Source organism: Monodelphis domestica, chromosome 7 (genome assembly GCF_027887165.1).
Source record: "Monodelphis domestica isolate mMonDom1 chromosome 7, mMonDom1.pri, whole genome shotgun sequence".
In the NCBI taxonomy this organism is placed as follows: Eukaryota; Metazoa; Chordata; class Mammalia; order Didelphimorphia; family Didelphidae; genus Monodelphis; species Monodelphis domestica.
Window position 1 is genome coordinate 288,825,162 of NC_077233.1, and position 16,122 is coordinate 288,841,283.

Here is a 16,122-nt window from a genome sequence, read left to right on the forward strand (position 1 = left end):
GTTCCTGGAGTATTTACTGTGGTTTTTATGAAGACAATTCCTTTACGTTTGGTTTGTACTTGGGCTATTTGGTTGTGTAACCACAGTTTTGCCTAATTTTGGCCATGTGCATTCTTTTCTCCTCAGGCATAATGACATAAATTGGAAAATTGAGAAAGCTCAAAGCAAAGAGCGTGTGGACGAGCCAGAGCTACAAGAACTCTTTCTGTAATCACACCTCATCATGGCTTACTGCGGACCTTTGGACCCAGTGGGAAAACCTTGAAATATCCTTTGTGGAAGCCGCAGGACCCTAGAAAGGATCCTGACCAGCAAAAGGATGAATTCTTTAGGATGCCTTAAATTTGTAGCAGTTCAACTATCTTAGGAATCTTTTTTACACGATGTGTATATATAACTCGTTTTTAAAGATGGATGGTTTAAAGGCATGAAAGAACAGAAGTTTTTAAACTGTGTAAAGGATACAACAAAACTCCATAGCATTCATCTGACCACCGATCTCATTTTGTTTCTTATCAGGTGCATGGTGCACGAGAATATGAATTGGTCTTCTCTTTCCCAATGACGTCAATTGTTTGGGCTCAGGTTCTTCAAGACCAGCGGGGGGTTTTGTTGTCAAATATAACATGTCTGTCATTTCTACTTTTTGTAAAAAGAAATAAAACATTAACAGCCATTTCTCGTCTCTCAGCGCCTCCCTTTCCAATAAATTTGTAATAAATATTTTGATTTCTAAAGAATTTTTAGATTTCAGTTTTTTATATTGGATATCGATTCAATCCAAGAATACTTTTTAATTGTTAATATTCATTTACATCTTTTATTTACATTTCCTTCCTTGCCACATCTGCTCCTGCCCTTTTCCCAACCAGAAGGGGAAGGAGATGAATTTTCCCATCTCTTCGCCCTGTCAAAGCTTGGATGATCTCACAGCCTTCCACTGGATGTTTTGGCTCCTTCTACTTTACATGACTAAAAGAACCTGCTCCATGATGTATTCTGCACTAGGAGGACACTGGGGAAATGTGGATAGGAAAAAGCCCTTACCTTCAAGAAGGATACAGTCTATTAGGAATATGCAAAATGGCACTAGCTAATTCCTTCTGTGATCATTTGAGGAAGAAAGGTAAGAACCTCCAGGTACAAACTGCCTAAGTCCCACATTTCTCTACATGGAATTAAATACAAACTTGCAAATGTTCCAGGTTTCAATGAGAATTAAGTATTCAGACAAGTGGAGAGGGTCAATGGTTTCTGCCTTTTCTCTTCCACAGGTTGACAAGGGAACATGCTGATGGTCCCGGAGAATCGATGCACTTCTTGGGCCCCTTTGATCTGCTGCTAACACACGACAAGGGATTTCCAATCCCAGGTACAGTGTGGAGCCAAAGCTCACAATCATGATCTCCAGGGGCAAATTTTGGACACATCCTAATGGCCACAGAATCATTTTTGCTGTGTTTCATATAAGGAAACAGTCCCCAAAGCCCTTTTATCATCATGTAAAAATTCCTGGGACCACCCGGAGTGTCTCCTTACCTGAGTCTGCCATATCTCATGATGGCCCCATTTCATTTTGAACAATATGACCAACGCAGGACTCTAGGAAAGGGAAAAGAATGTACATTAAAACATGTATTTGAGCCTAAACACTAACTACAAAGCTAGGATGAGGCACTAAAATGAGCTAAGCCTCAGCATGTGACATATGCAGCAACTCTAGGTAGAAAAGTCTGTACATGCTGAAAACAAACCTGGACTGGGGTTCTAGTGAAGCCAACAAATATTTATTACGCACCTACTATGTATACATGCCTGTAAGTGCTTTTAAAAGCCAGCGGCTCTAACAAGGACCATCAGAGCCCCTTTCCCATGGCTCCTTTTCAGTGTCTCAATATCTAGTCTTGCATATGAAAAGGTTAGAAAGTTGCGAAGAATTGGGGGTTTAACAGTAGAGTTGCCTATGACTTTGCCCACTTGCTCATGAGAACAAATAGAAGCGAGTGAGAGTTTAAAAGCAATCAACAGTGTTAAAGAGTCTTAACTGCTATTGCCAAAACATGAGATAAACCCAAACTGGGAGGTAGTAACTACAAAGTCACTAAATTGTAAAGTAGCCTCTAACAGAGTTTTGTCTTCTCACTGTGCTGGTCTTCCTCCTCTGGATATTGGCCACTTTGCCTTTCTGAAAATGGTGGCTGGTACTAAAACAACATCTAGATGCAGTCTAATCAGAGGAAAGAGCAATGATACTATCATTTCACTGGCCCTAAACACCTCTTTTGATACTTCCTAAGATACAGCCAGGTTAGTGATGGCCAACCTTCTAGAGACAGAGTGCCAGACCCATGCCCAAACCACCACCCCCACAAGTGCTGTGCCAACACCTCCAGTGACTCTGTGCCATGCCCCTCCCCCTCCCCAAGTGCCAGGCATGACCCACTACCCCTTACCTGTACTTATGAGTTGTGAGGGTTTGATGGACAGGAGCATGTGAATGGAATCTTCTGAGCCTGGAAGTATTGTAATCTTTGGGATTCAGTTGAGAGAGAAGCTGTCTCTCTGGATCTAAAGAGGAAAGGAGAGTGAAGTGTGACCGAATCTGTCAGAAGATCAATTCCCAAGACACTAGCCTGTGAACATCCTTGGGTTGTGGTGAGGATTTATTCTTCAATCATCTGCTGTCTTCAACTTTGAGGAGTTATCAACTGTGGACATTTCACCTTGGATTCCTATTTTGGCTCCCAGAGACTCTGTTGTAAGATTCTGCTTCCCTGTTAGATTTGCCTTTAGGATACTAGTGTAGTTAGACAGAACTATTAATTTAGGAGTTAAATTAAGGGTATAAAGATAAGATCACCCTCTCCCTCACTCTCCTTCCCTAAAACCCTCTCCCCAATCTCAAATAAATACAAACTATTTAAATGTTTATCCTTATGTGTTTTCCCTTCCTAAAATCCTCTTATACATACCCCACACAGGGGAGGAAGTGCTCATAGCTTCTGTGTGTGTGGGGAGGGGGGAGGAGTAAGGAATGTCCTCAGTGCAGGTGAAGAGAGGAAAAGAGTGACTCAAGCACTCCACTCCTCTCTATCTCTGCTGCCTGTGAGCCACCCACCTTACCCTCTACACTCCTATTGGACTGCTGGACAAAGGGGCAGGGGATGTGAAAAAATGTCATCATGTACAGTAGAGAGGGGGAGGGGAGCAGTTCCACCCAAAGCCCTCTGCCTTTCCAGTAAAGAATTCAGGAGGTGGGTGGAAGGCAGCTTTGTGCCTAGAGAGTGTTCTGCATGCCATCTTTGGCAGCCATGCCATAGGTTCACCATCACTGACCTAGATGATACAATGATTAGATAGATGCTAGACCTAGAGTCAGGAAGACCTGAATTCATACCCAGCCTTAGACACTTGCTAGTTGTATGACCACTTAACCTCTCTCTGCCTCAGTTTCCTCATCTATAAAATGAGAATAATAGTAGTTCCATCCTCCCATCTCCTATGTTTGAAATAAGATAATAGTTGTAAAGGACTTTGCCAATCTTAAAAGCACTACATAAAAGTTAGCTATCATTAAGATCACATTGTTATATTGATGCATATTCCAGAGCTCCATTTTCTTCCTACCACTATGAGCAACTACCTTGAAATCAGAAAGACTTGTGTTCAAGTTCTACCTTTGCTTTTATGACTATAAACTCCTGAAAAAGTCAGTTCATTTCTCAGTATCCAAGTGCTATAAAAACTATAATTTCCAGAGAAAGTCCTGACATCCATTGTTTAAGGAAATTTTCTCTACCTATTCCATGAAACCATAAATTCAGTATGTTACTTTTCTAATCTGTCCCTTGATGCTGTTTTCTGCCACAAATACCATGCTGTTCATAGGGTTGATATAAAATACCCAATAGTATGTATAATTGGAAATCTGTTACCCTAAAAAACTACATTTCCTGGGAGCCCACTGACTTCCTGTCATTACATACTTCCTATAGATGGGATATTAGCCAGTGGGTTGGCGGGCCTCAATCTCTTTGGTGTCCTGTCAGTGACCTTAGTGGTGGTAAGCTTGGGGATTTTAAATAGGCTAATTAGCCATGGACACATGGTTTTGGTTTTGTATCCCTTTTATTCCTTTATTTCTAATGTTCAGTAATAAATATCCTAAAATATAATATTTTAATTCAGATGTAATTTTAATTTTACATTTATGGCAACCAGAAGTTAGAGACAGAATACTCCATGTGTTAAGATAGCCTAGATAAATTTTTAAGCCAAATAGTTTTATATCTACATAAAGTTTTTTTGTCAAATGATACCTTCTCAAATAAAGGGAGGGGAAAGAGAGAGTTACCTGTGTGTTTTAATGTAACACACAAATAAATAACTTTTTAATAGTAGGAATTCTTTTCCTAGCAAAAAACACCCATTGCATAATTTTGAAATATTCATCCTCCTATATTATTCAAAGTGATTTAAATGATATTCTATTGATGTGTATGTATGTATGTGTGACTTGAGTTAACATTGACAACTATTAATGACTTAAATTTATCCTTTTCTTATAATGAAAAGGAAGTTGAAAAATGGAAGCAAAAATTTAAGACTAAACAGATAAATAGAGTAGGGGTGTCATCTGAAGGAAAACCCCTGCTCCCTAGAACTTTTTATCACAAAATTTGCCAATTCATACACAAAAATGGTCACTTTGGTACCTAGGCCATTGTAGACTCTCTTAAAAGAGTATGGATAGCCCCTGGCATAACTATCATAACCTCTAAACTTTAGAGTCTAAAGTGTGTACAGCCTGCCCTACTTACCAAGCATTCAATCAGTACTCCTTTTGTGACAAAGCCTTTGGTGTGTGTCCTCTGGCTTAAACACCTGCAAATTGATTTTATCAACATGCTGAAGGCTGGACAGTATAAATTTTTTTCTGATCATAGTGGATCAATTGACTGTATGGCCAAAAGCATTTTCTACTGCCCAGGCCACAGTGGCTTTTGTTGCCAAGATGCTCTTAAAAAAGGTTATTCCTCTCCTTGGCCTGCCTGCATGTATTAATTCAGACAGGGGAACTAATTTCACTGATTCAGTTTTATCTCAGATTTATTCCTGTTTAGGGATACCTCCTAAATTCCATGTACCATATCATCCCCAGAGCTCAGGCCAAGTTAAGAGAATGAATAAAGATCTCTAAACTATGATTGGCAAATTGTGCACAGAGACTCATTTAAATGGCCTGAAATTTTCCCTCTGGTCCTATTTTATCTTAGAAGCAAGCCCAGGGGAGATCTACATATCTTACCATAAGAGATGTTTTTTGGACATCCCCCTGTGCAGGCTAAGCCTTTGTTTCCAGCATATACGTCATATGATAAAAGGTAAACTCATACCAGGGAATGCTGTCTCCCATCTGCTACAAAATTCAGCCTCTTTTCTGTCTTTCATAAGTGTGGAAATTTTCTGTAGTCCTGGATGCTGATTAGGTAAGTGGATATTGCTGCAATGGTCCTATAGGCTTGTGGGACACAAATCACTTTATTAGGCTCTGATTCTAGGACCTGTTGAGGGCTTATTCTTGCTTACTCAGAATTTTTATATACTATTTAATTTTTTTCTTTTCTTATATGTGTGTGTGTGTGTGTGTGTGTGTGTGTATTTAAGTCATACATTTGACTTCCTTTTAACAACTGATTTATATATCTCATAACTCAGCCATGTACCTCAGGGGAGACTGTAAAATTGTCATATAATTTTAGATTTATAAAAATTTTTTCTTGTTTGAGAGTAATTTGAGGATAAGAAACTCAAATAAAGAAAGTGAACTGTTTGGAGAAGGTGCCATGGAGATGCCTGTAGAAACCAAAAGATCTGAAATGATGTAATGAAACTGAACTGGGGAGGGGTGAATACATTTATTTTGAATGTTCATTCTTATGCCAAGGGGGACTGCCCCCTAACTTGTTTTTTGTCAATGTGCCTAGCAATCATCGATTCTGTTTTCATCCTTATTTCCCTCTTATCCCCAAATTATTGTAATTTCTCCTTAGAACGTGAAATAGTGTATGTGCCTCTAGTTAAAGATCTTTAGAGAAATAAGTTGGTTATGTGTACTGATTCCATGGGGAAACTAGGAATCTGAGAGATATCTACATGCTTGTTTCCCATAGGAATCACAGTGGGTATTGTGTAATTAATTTATGTACCCTAGAACTACAATTCCCAGCATCCCATGTTCCTTCTCATGTTACATGCTGACATAGGGAGGATATAAATTTGGTGTAACCCTGCCTCTCGCTCTCATTGGGTGACAGTATGCTGTGGAGGTGAGGTGAGGGAGAGGCAGAAAAACTTGCACATGTGGTTTTAATTTTGTTAGATAATTATGTTTTTTTTACTTCTATTTCCTTTTTATTTCTTCCACTTCAAGTGATTATTAATAAACTCTATAAAATAATAATTCTTGGAGTGTTGGATATTAATTTAAATCCTATACAGGGATACTGTCTCCAGAGTTCTAAGGTGTAGATCCTATAAAAGTGTTTAGAGCTGGGCTCTGGACACAGCCAAAACATTGGACCTATCCCTCTCCTGATTAAAGACTTGGTTTTTCTGACTACTTTAGTAGTTCTGTGTTTTTTCCAAGTTAACAGTACTATTTTGAATATTTCTAATTACCTTGTGTAGCATTTTTCTGTAGGAAAATACAGCCTTAATTTCACCCAGAAACATCAGGAACAAGTACTTTATCTTCTCCCCTTTGCCCCACAATAACATCAGAGAAAGGGGTTCTATTAAGAAAAAAAGTATAGATTTTCCTAAACTCCATGATCTGGCTAACTCTCTAACCACTAGAATCTTCTTAAGAGAAAGCATCCTCTCCAAGTCAAACATTTCCCATCCACCTGTAGGTATTATTTTGAGGAAAATGGGTATAGTAACATGAATAAATAAAAAAATCAAAAGAAAGAGAAGGGGATTCCTTTGTTATACCACTTTTCTGATAATATGGTAATCTATGAGACAGCATGTTCTTATATATATCTTATTTCTCTTACTGTTTAATTAAAGGTTTTTGTTTTGAATTTATTCTTTGGTTGGAGAGCAAAAGGGGGGGGGGCATTATTGGAAGCTTATGAATTGTGCTTTTGCATGTATGTTGCCCCTTGCCCAAGATGTGCCTTGAACCTGAAGTATTATTTGGGATACCTAAATATGAGGGGAACTCCAGCACTACATAGGCTTTTGCAGCAATTATCAGCTTCATATTAATAAATGTATCACGAAACTTCCTAAAGGATATAAGGCTTAAAATAGGGGTTTTGACAAAATGAGGAGAACAGTTGAATAAAAAAGAAAAACGTTGTTTAATTTAAGAAAGAAGTATAGATAGACAGAAAAAAAGGAAAGAGAGATTACTAATCTTATAAACTATAAATATACCTAAAATTCCTAATACTACCTATAACTGTCTTCTGAGAATAGTTTCTTCTTGTCTGGCCAACACCAGGCCTATCTAAACTAGTCTATCTGTAAATTATTCACTAACTACCTAACTCCTGAAAATAATGCATAGCCACCACTCATTCACTCCTTCAATCAATTTTCTTATAGTAACCCAACTGTCAGTAGCCAACTGACAGCAGATCCTTGCCTTAGAGACAGACCTTCCACTCTCTAGAGATCCCAGAAGCAAAAAGACCCCTAAAGGCTAAAGCCAAAAGCCCTCTCAGTAAGCTCAGGCCTGCCTTTATATTCCAGCAACTAAATGCCAACCCACACTACTAGCAACCAACCCCCAACGATCAACTCACACCCAGCAGCCAACTTCCCTGCCACTGCCAGTCCTCGTTATCCGCAACTCCCCAACCACCTGTCAGCAGCTGACTCTCCTAACGGTCAGCAACTGCCATCCTGCAACTGATGCTGGCTCAGCAGGGTTCCTAATTCCTTGTCACTGTGGGCTGGTCAATCCCTACACATCTCTATGGTAAGAGGACCTCCAGGTCCCCTGTTAAATTAAAGAATGCCTTTTTACAAGGGGTAGTTAATGGAAGAAATTTAGACATTGTGGTAAGCATGATCTCCCGTAGTGATTGAGAGATTCATTCCCAACAGTGACTGATGCCACTGTCACTGGATCACTGAGTATGAGGGGTGAATAGGACAGAGGAAGGAGGATGGCAGCTGTAAGAAAACTAAATTAAGCACTATTCGATTATGAAGGACTTTAAGTGAAAAACAGAGACTTTTTATATTTGATCCCAGAGGTGATAGTTTATGGAGTCAGGAGTATGGGGAGGGAAAGGGGGCAGGTAATGTGGTCATATCTACACTGTTAACTCCAAATAGACAAAGGGAATAAAGAATTCCCTAAGATACATGTGGTATGTTCCCTTGTGTGTATTGAATATAGTACATATTAAATCCATTTTATATAGGATTATTTATCCCCAAAAGAAAATGACCCTTAACATTCAAAGTGTGTCCATTTCCTTCCATGTATCAATAGTTGATAGAACGAGCTAATACAAAATGTCATGTGGTGAAATGAAATGAGGTATTTCATCTACATTTTTATATCTTGTGGAGGGTCTTAAATATGTGGCTCGCATGCACTCAAATCGGAGATTTCCAGCTAAAATTAGCATCCACTTGGAAGGATCCCCACGGCATAGGCTTTGTCCTCTAGAACAAGTGGTCAGCCGTCGGATCATAGAATTGCGTGTTTAGAGTCGGAAGGGAAGTTAGGGGCCATTGGCTCTAATCCTCTCATTTTACAAAGGTTCAGCTGAAAGCTGGGAGAAGTTAAAGGACTTATCCAGACTTGTACAGCTGTTAACTCAGTTCTACTGGACTCCTGGCCCAGCCAGCACTCTGTCCACTCTCTCCCTCAGGTAGAGTTAAGGGATGATCGGAAGAGAATGTTGCATGTACATTCCACCAAACATAATCACAGTATTAGTTCTTCTGCCTGATTTTTGCTTCACTTTGCCCGCTTTGAAGGGAAGGCTCAGTGCTGGGAAGACGGAGGTTGGGGCAGGCAGCTATAACTGGAAATAACTGTGATATAAAAAGCAAAGACATCAATGCAACTTTTTTAAGACTCACCACATTGTTTCCAGGAATGCCATTAAACAAAATGCCCTGCAGCTTCTGGAGACATTACAGTGAACAGTAAAACGTCAACAAATGTGGAATTTGAGCATCAAGCCCATCTGTCTCCAAATTGCCTTCTTTCCTTTGCCTTGGCAGGCTTTGGGGTTTTGAAGAGAAGTTATAAACTCTAACACTTCAGCTGACCTGAATTATGTTTCAGAAATCGCCCTCCAGGGCCAGACGCAGTAATACCTCGAACTTGGCCTCCGATTCACAGAACCACGGAATGGAAATCTACACCGAAGAGAAGAGCAGACTTGTGTGTCCCCGACGTCTGAGCCTTGGACATCTGACAGAGGCCCACACGAGACACCAGCTCATGGAGACCGGTAAATCTGGAGCATATTTAAAGGGCCGATCAGGACCGCTGGCTCATGACTAGCGAACATATATAAATAGGGCATGGGGGGGAGAAGCAGAGGAGGCTAAATCCGAAGCCTGTTCTAGCAATGTCACACCTTCAAGCTGTAAGCTAGGACGTCTCTGGCTCGGACTTGCTCTTGAAAGGGAGGACTACAAGGGGAAATACAAACGAATCACAATGAAGTCCGTCTCCATAGCGTGACGCTACAAAACAAAATTAAATCTCTAAGGGAGACCACGGAACACGGAACACTCTTGTGTCCCTCTTTCTGGTGGACCTCAGTGGCTAATAGTAAAAGAGGACGCGGGCCTGATAATGCTGCAAGGAAATCCTTTGATTTTAAGGGAAGGACAACGCAAGGCGATTGTTAGAAAATCTCTCATTCGCGACCCAGAAGCAAAGAGACCTCCGGACTTTTCCCATTCAAATAAAGGTACTTAAACATAGAGCAGAAAGTGGAGCAAGATGGTGGGTCAGTAGGAAGAAGTTAGCAAGTCCCCCCCAAAGTTCTTCCAAACGGATACAGAAAATGTAACAGAGGGACTCCTAATCAGGAAATGCAGGGAAAAGTCATAATGAGTCACTTGTCCAGCGCAGGTCAGCATATGGAGATAAACAGGGAAGTCTGTGGCCCCTCGGGATGGCGCCTGGCCAAAAGTGTACAGTGGAGAGCGTTCCAGGTCCACAGCTCTCCTCTACGGATGTGCTGCTACCACACGTAGGGTGAAGGAACAGGTCCCGGCTGTCTGCTTTGTCAGCTATTAGCCGCTTCTTGGTCCCAGATCCAGAGTGGACTAAGAAAAGGCCATCATTAAGGAGCAAGGCAGAAAGAAGTTCAAAACCAAGCAGTAACAACGTGCCTTAGGTCGATTCTAGGAGGGAAACAGACTATCATTTCTAACTTCCAGAATCCAGACTAATCTGAAGACGGCCCAAGAAATAAACAGGGCGGGAATCTCATCGTGAAGGGAAGCCGTTTTCTCACTGGCTGGATCCAGTAGTGATCTACTGTTGCTCACATCCAATTTCTGGTCAGGAATGACAGAACTCAGACCTGGGGAGGCGGGGGGGGGCCGCACACAGACTTTGCCCTGGATCAGATGATTTTAGAAGCACTGATAACTTGCAAGTCTCCAATTTGAATCATCTCTAAGATTCCGGACGGAGTAACACAACACTAAAAACGTTAAGAAAGCAGCACCACAACCAGCCCAGACCTTCACTCCAGAAGGATATCAAGTCTGGCCCTAACATAAAGTCTGAGGCGAGAAAGTAGACTTGAAAAATGAGGGGAAAAAAAGATTCCCACTTAAAAAAACTACAAGTTGGTGACACTCAAGACTCCAACTCCCAAAAAGAGAAAGCCTCAGAAACATCTACATGTAAAACCTCATAGAAAAGCATAGCTGGTGCACAAAGTCAAGTACAATTCCTGGAAAAACTAAAGCAAGAATATTTTAAGAGTTGAAAAATGTTGTAATAAGTGAAATGAGAATTAGAGGAAAATGGAACAACCATAAGGAACCATAAGAATGAACTGCTTAAATTCAAATATGGGGACATGCTATGTGTCCCTTCTGAATCCCATCAAAATTAATGATCATAGAGTCAAATTACACAAAGGCTCTCAGAATGGTTAGATTAAGTCTCAATAATGGTAAAAGAAAAATGGAAAGTAGTGGGGAAGAGGGGAATATATTTGGAGTTGGGGGAGAAGAAGATTAGGAAAACGTATCTCATATAATTGTGTTGTGTAAGTAAAAAGCCTAAACAAACAAACAAAAAAAGGCATGAGGGGAATGTCTGGCATTTGAACCTTGCTTCCTCTGAAGGAAGAAACAATGCACATAGACACAATAAGAAATGGGTACAGAAATACATGTCATTAATCAAGGAAATAAGAAGGACCAAGGAGAAGGGAGAGTTAGAAGGAAGATAGCAAAAGCAAAACTAATACTAAAGATGCACAGAAACATAGCTACTTTTTGAAGTGGCAAAGAATTGGAATCTGAGGGAGTGATCAATAGAGGAATAGCTGAATTAATGTGGCATTAATAAAGGCATATAAATGTGATGAAAGTTGTAGTTCATCTTTTGTTTTCAAAGAGGACCAATGATATCATAGGTATAAAAATGAAAATAAATTTTATTAAATGTAATATTAATATTGTGGTTGCCATTATAAAAGCAATTCTCAAGTCAGGAGTCCATTAGGAGCTCTTAACAATGTAATTTTTTTAAACCCCTACCTTCTGTCTATAAATTATATATATATATATATATATATATATAAATATAATAAAGATATTCTTTAAAAGTTTAGTAACTCATAACTGCATAAAAAGTACTATAAACACCTCATAAAAGAAAAAGAAGAAAATTCACACTTCCCTCTATGAAGGGAATAACAAATTTTACTTGGATTTTCTAGATCATGAGGATGGCACAGCCCTAACTTCCCCTCAATGTGGAAAGAACACCCATATACTGAAGAAAATATCACCTTAAAAAACAGAATTGGTTTAATGGTAAAAGAGGTACAAAAATTCACTGGAGAAAAGAACTTTTAAAAAAGCAGAATCAGCAAAGTAGGGAAAGAGGCAGAAAAGTCACTGAAAAAAATAATTTCTTAAAAATTAGAATTGTGCACATGGAAGCTAATGACTCCATGAGACTTCAAGAAACAACAAAGCAAAGTTAACAGAAAGAAAGAAAATAGAAATAAATGTGCATATTTCATTTAAAAAAACAGTAATCTAGAAAACAGATCAAGGAGAAATAATTTAAGAATTATTGGACTAGCTGAAAACCATAGATTAAAAAAAAAAGCCTAGACATCATACTTCAAGAAATTATCAAGGCAAACTACACTGATATCTTAGATTCAGAAAGTAAAATAGAAATTGAAAAAATCCTCTGATCACCTGCTGAAGGGAATCCCAAAATGAAACTTTCCGGGAATACTATAGCAATATGTCATAACTCCCAAGTTAAGGAGAAAATTTGGCAAGTAGCCAGAAAGAAACGATTCAAATATTGTTGAACTATAGTTAGGATAACACAAAATTTAACAGCTTCCATGTTAAAGAAGTTGCGGGCTTGGAATATGATATTTCAGAGGACAAAGGAGCTAGGATTACAACCAAGAATCATATTTCTGCCCAACAAATTTAGTATAGTCCTTCAGGGGGAAAAATGAATATTTAATGAAATAGAAGATTCGTGATGAAAATCCTAGAAATGAATAGAAAATTTTACATTCAGACAAGACTCAAGAGAAAAATAAAAATGGAAACATGAAGAGTGACTCATTGGAATTAAACTATTTACATTTGGAAGGATGATACAAGTAGTTCCTGAGAACTTTATTATTATTAGGGCAATTAGAAGGAGTATGCATAGAGGGCCCAAGTGTGAATTGATTCTATTTTTATAAATTTGATTCAGTTCCTTAGAAATGAATCCTTTACCAGAAAAATGATGTGAATTTTTATATTACTTTGTTGCTTATGATATATTTTAGAAAAATATAGTTTCCCCAATCTCTTTCAATTGGGTATAATTTTTCTCTTGCTTTGTCTGAGATCATGATTGCCACTTCTGCCCTTTTCACTTCATCTGAAGCACAAGAGACTCTCTTCCAGCTCTTTATTTCAACTGTGTGTGTGTGTTTCTATTTGAAGTGTGTCTATTATACACAATATATTGTGTGGTTCTGGTTTCTAACACATTCTGCCATATGCTTCCATTCTATAGGTCACTTTATATCATTCACATTTCCTGTTATGATCTCTAATTCCATCCCATTTTGATCTGTTTATCCTTCTTCCTCTCTTTTTATTCCCATCTCTCATCAAAATTCTGTCTTGCTTTCAACCACTGCCTTCTCCAATCCAACATCCTTCTTATAAATTCCCCTCCCAATATAGCTTATGCTCTTGCTCTCCTAACTCCCTATTGGGCAAGATAGATTTTTATACCCAGCTGAGTGTATATATATATATATATGCTCTTCTGTCTTTGAATCAATTTCAGTCAGCGTGAGGATCAAGCCTTGCTTACTACTCCTTCATTTTCCCTTCCAGGATAAGTGCTCTTCCATTATGTTAGAAAAATTGCCTCATTCTACCTCTCCCTTTCTTCTTCTTTCAATGTATCTCTCTTTTTCACTTCTACATTCTTTTTTTGAGATCATGTCAATATTTTTTTAATTTTTCCCAGTCCAGTTTTATATTGAATACCATCCACCACAGCACAAAAAGCAAAATAAGGACCCCTAACATTATCTGTTGTTACAGTTTCCTTAAGGTCAAGCTGCACATGCTGGATTTGTGCAAACTGATGGAGGATTTTACATTCCAACGGGGAAACATCAAAATATAAAGGGAAGCTGGAAAGTAGGAGGTAGGGATGGGAAGGAAAATTGGCAGCAAGGCATTTGGAGAGGTGAAGAAGTCCAGAGAGTGAGTTGGGCTGGGTTTGAAGCTAACATTAAGGCAAAGCATCCCTCAAGAAATGGCTGTCCTGGGCAGGAGACTCACCAATCAAGAGAACAAAGCTCACTGTCCCAAGGTAGGTGATACAGCTGCCAGAAAGGTGAAGGGAGGGAGCTATAGTACTGTCAACTTCATTTTGATTGCATAACATCACATCCAATGAAGTAAATAACTGCCCAGGCTGGTCTGTATAACTCAAATGTAGCCAATTTGAAGTGCTTTGAAGTTCTTAAGCCATTTGAAGCTCTCTGGTTTTAAAAGAACTGCTATTGGCTTGCCATTAAGAGCTAACATATTCTCAGTATCCTTTTAGGGGTAATAGTTAACTAAAAGAAATCATGAAGGACATGGATGGGTTTCATAGACCTGGGTAACAGATTGAGTCCCTGGTTGTACTGACATTAACACTCCCATTAGATGGGACGCCATTGTAACAATCCACGTTACATTTGGGACGATTCAGAATTGACCACATATATTACTAGAGGTATGCGCAGAGAACCCAATATAGGGTTGAAATGTTGAAAGCTCCCAAATATTTATTTTTTTAATTTAATTCACCAGCAGAAAAGTCTGCTTCTGGCTATTTCCCAAAGCAAATTTTGTTGTGGGAACAGCCTAATTGCCCTTTCCCTGGGCTTAGAGGGCCTCCAGCAATAAGAAATAACTGGCTGCAGATACGGTAGAGGAAGGAATTTGAGAAAAACTGTGATTTTACATTATTCCAGTATGCCTCGGTGAATTGCCTTCCCTTCCCTAGAAATAACTTGGAGGATGCTGGCACAGTTATCTTTCTGGCCTCCTATTCACAGTGCTTCTGGCAGGGAGAAAGCGAGCAGAGTTAGATTTGCCCCAGACTAACTACCTGAGGGAGCACACTATGTGCCAGCTGAAAACCACCCTGCCTACAGGAGAAAGAGCTCGGGGAGAGGGCAGAATCCAAGCGTCCCGAGCTCACTCGTCCTAGGGAATGCTTCTTTCTTGTTCTATCGTCCTCCCACGTCTAGTACCAAAGGCAGGACTTCAGAGGCTCTTGGGGCTTTCTGGAAACTACCCTCAGATTTCATTCTTCCATCTGCAGGGGGACCTGATATTTAGCCCTCTGCAGAGTTGAAGAGAAGGTGCAAAGGCTGTGATTGCATGGAAAGACCCCTTTAAGGAGAGTGTTTTCTTCCTCCCATTTCACCCCCTTCAGAATCTCCATCCAAGCTTCCCTGAAAGCAGACTCTGGCCTGGACCAAAGTTAGCTGAGCACCCAATGATTAAGTAGCTGATAACGTTCGCAGATTAAAGCATTTCCTACCGTCAGGTTTTCTCCAGGTAGCTATGGGCACCTGAAGGCTGTTAATAACAGTGACATAGATGGAGGGTTTACAATCTCCACTGTCATAACAGTTTCTTACTGGGTAATAAGACTTGAGCAGTCTGGACTCTGCTTTGAAACTAGGAGGGTGCAAAGGCCTTTTCGGCATCCCCCAATCCCTTAGAATGACTCATATGGAGGCGACACATTACTAACAAGAATGATATTGGCTTTGAGGTGGCCAAAAGGAAAATGTGGAAGCAGCGCTTGAAAGTTGAATTTAGCTCTTGCTTTACATTCAGAGAGCAAAAGAAAGGCCTGAGAATTCCCTCTTGTGCAAAGGAATCACAAGATGGTAGCAGTGATCACCAGAGGGAGACAGAGCTTTAAGTATCCCATGCTGTCCCCTTTTAGACAGCGATTTGTTTTTCTTTCCTAGTGCTTGGAAACTGCCATAACTTTTAGAAAAAGATAGCAATATCTGCTTTAAGCAATAGATCAGTCATTGTCCCTGTGGTATTTGACAGGAAACATTAAATTTGAAACCCATACTAAATAAATATTTTCACGAGAAAAAGGCAAAGGGGAATGAATGACTCTTTTATATTATTACTTAAGTACAAGTTTTCTTCTCAGCAATTCTGTGAAAAAAATTAATGCAAGTATTAATTTAACTGAACAGTCACCAAATCTTATTCATTCCACCTCCACACAACACCTCTCACATCTACTCACTTTTCTACACTTTATATGGTCAACAATCTATTTCAGACCCTTATCTCCTTCCATTCAATAGC

General features: G+C 39.5%; 1 protein-coding gene and 1 long non-coding RNA gene across 7 annotated transcripts in view; one reads left to right on the forward strand and one right to left on the reverse strand.

Annotated features, from left to right (window-relative positions):
- SNCAIP (synuclein alpha interacting protein) overlaps positions 1 to 740 on the forward strand; it is a 222,024-nt gene extending 221,284 nt beyond the window's left edge. For all 6 annotated transcript variants that reach the window (XM_007497827.3, XM_007497829.3, XM_056804502.1 and 3 more), the window contains one exon: positions 127 to 740. In XM_007497827.3, the coding sequence (XP_007497889.2) occupies positions 127 to 132 (6 nt within the window). In that variant the 3' untranslated portion in view covers positions 133 to 740. The remainder of the gene's footprint in view (positions 1 to 126) is intronic.
- Positions 1 to 16,122, reverse strand: part of LOC130453568 (uncharacterized) — a 121,993-nt gene that overhangs the window by 5,813 nt on the left and 100,058 nt on the right. Inside the window, exons 2-3 of the long non-coding RNA XR_008913395.1 lie at positions 2,454 to 2,568; positions 1,540 to 1,602 (exon numbers count right to left, since the gene is read on the reverse strand). This is a non-coding gene — a long non-coding RNA (uncharacterized LOC130453568). The remainder of the gene's footprint in view (positions 1 to 1,539; positions 1,603 to 2,453; positions 2,569 to 16,122) is intronic.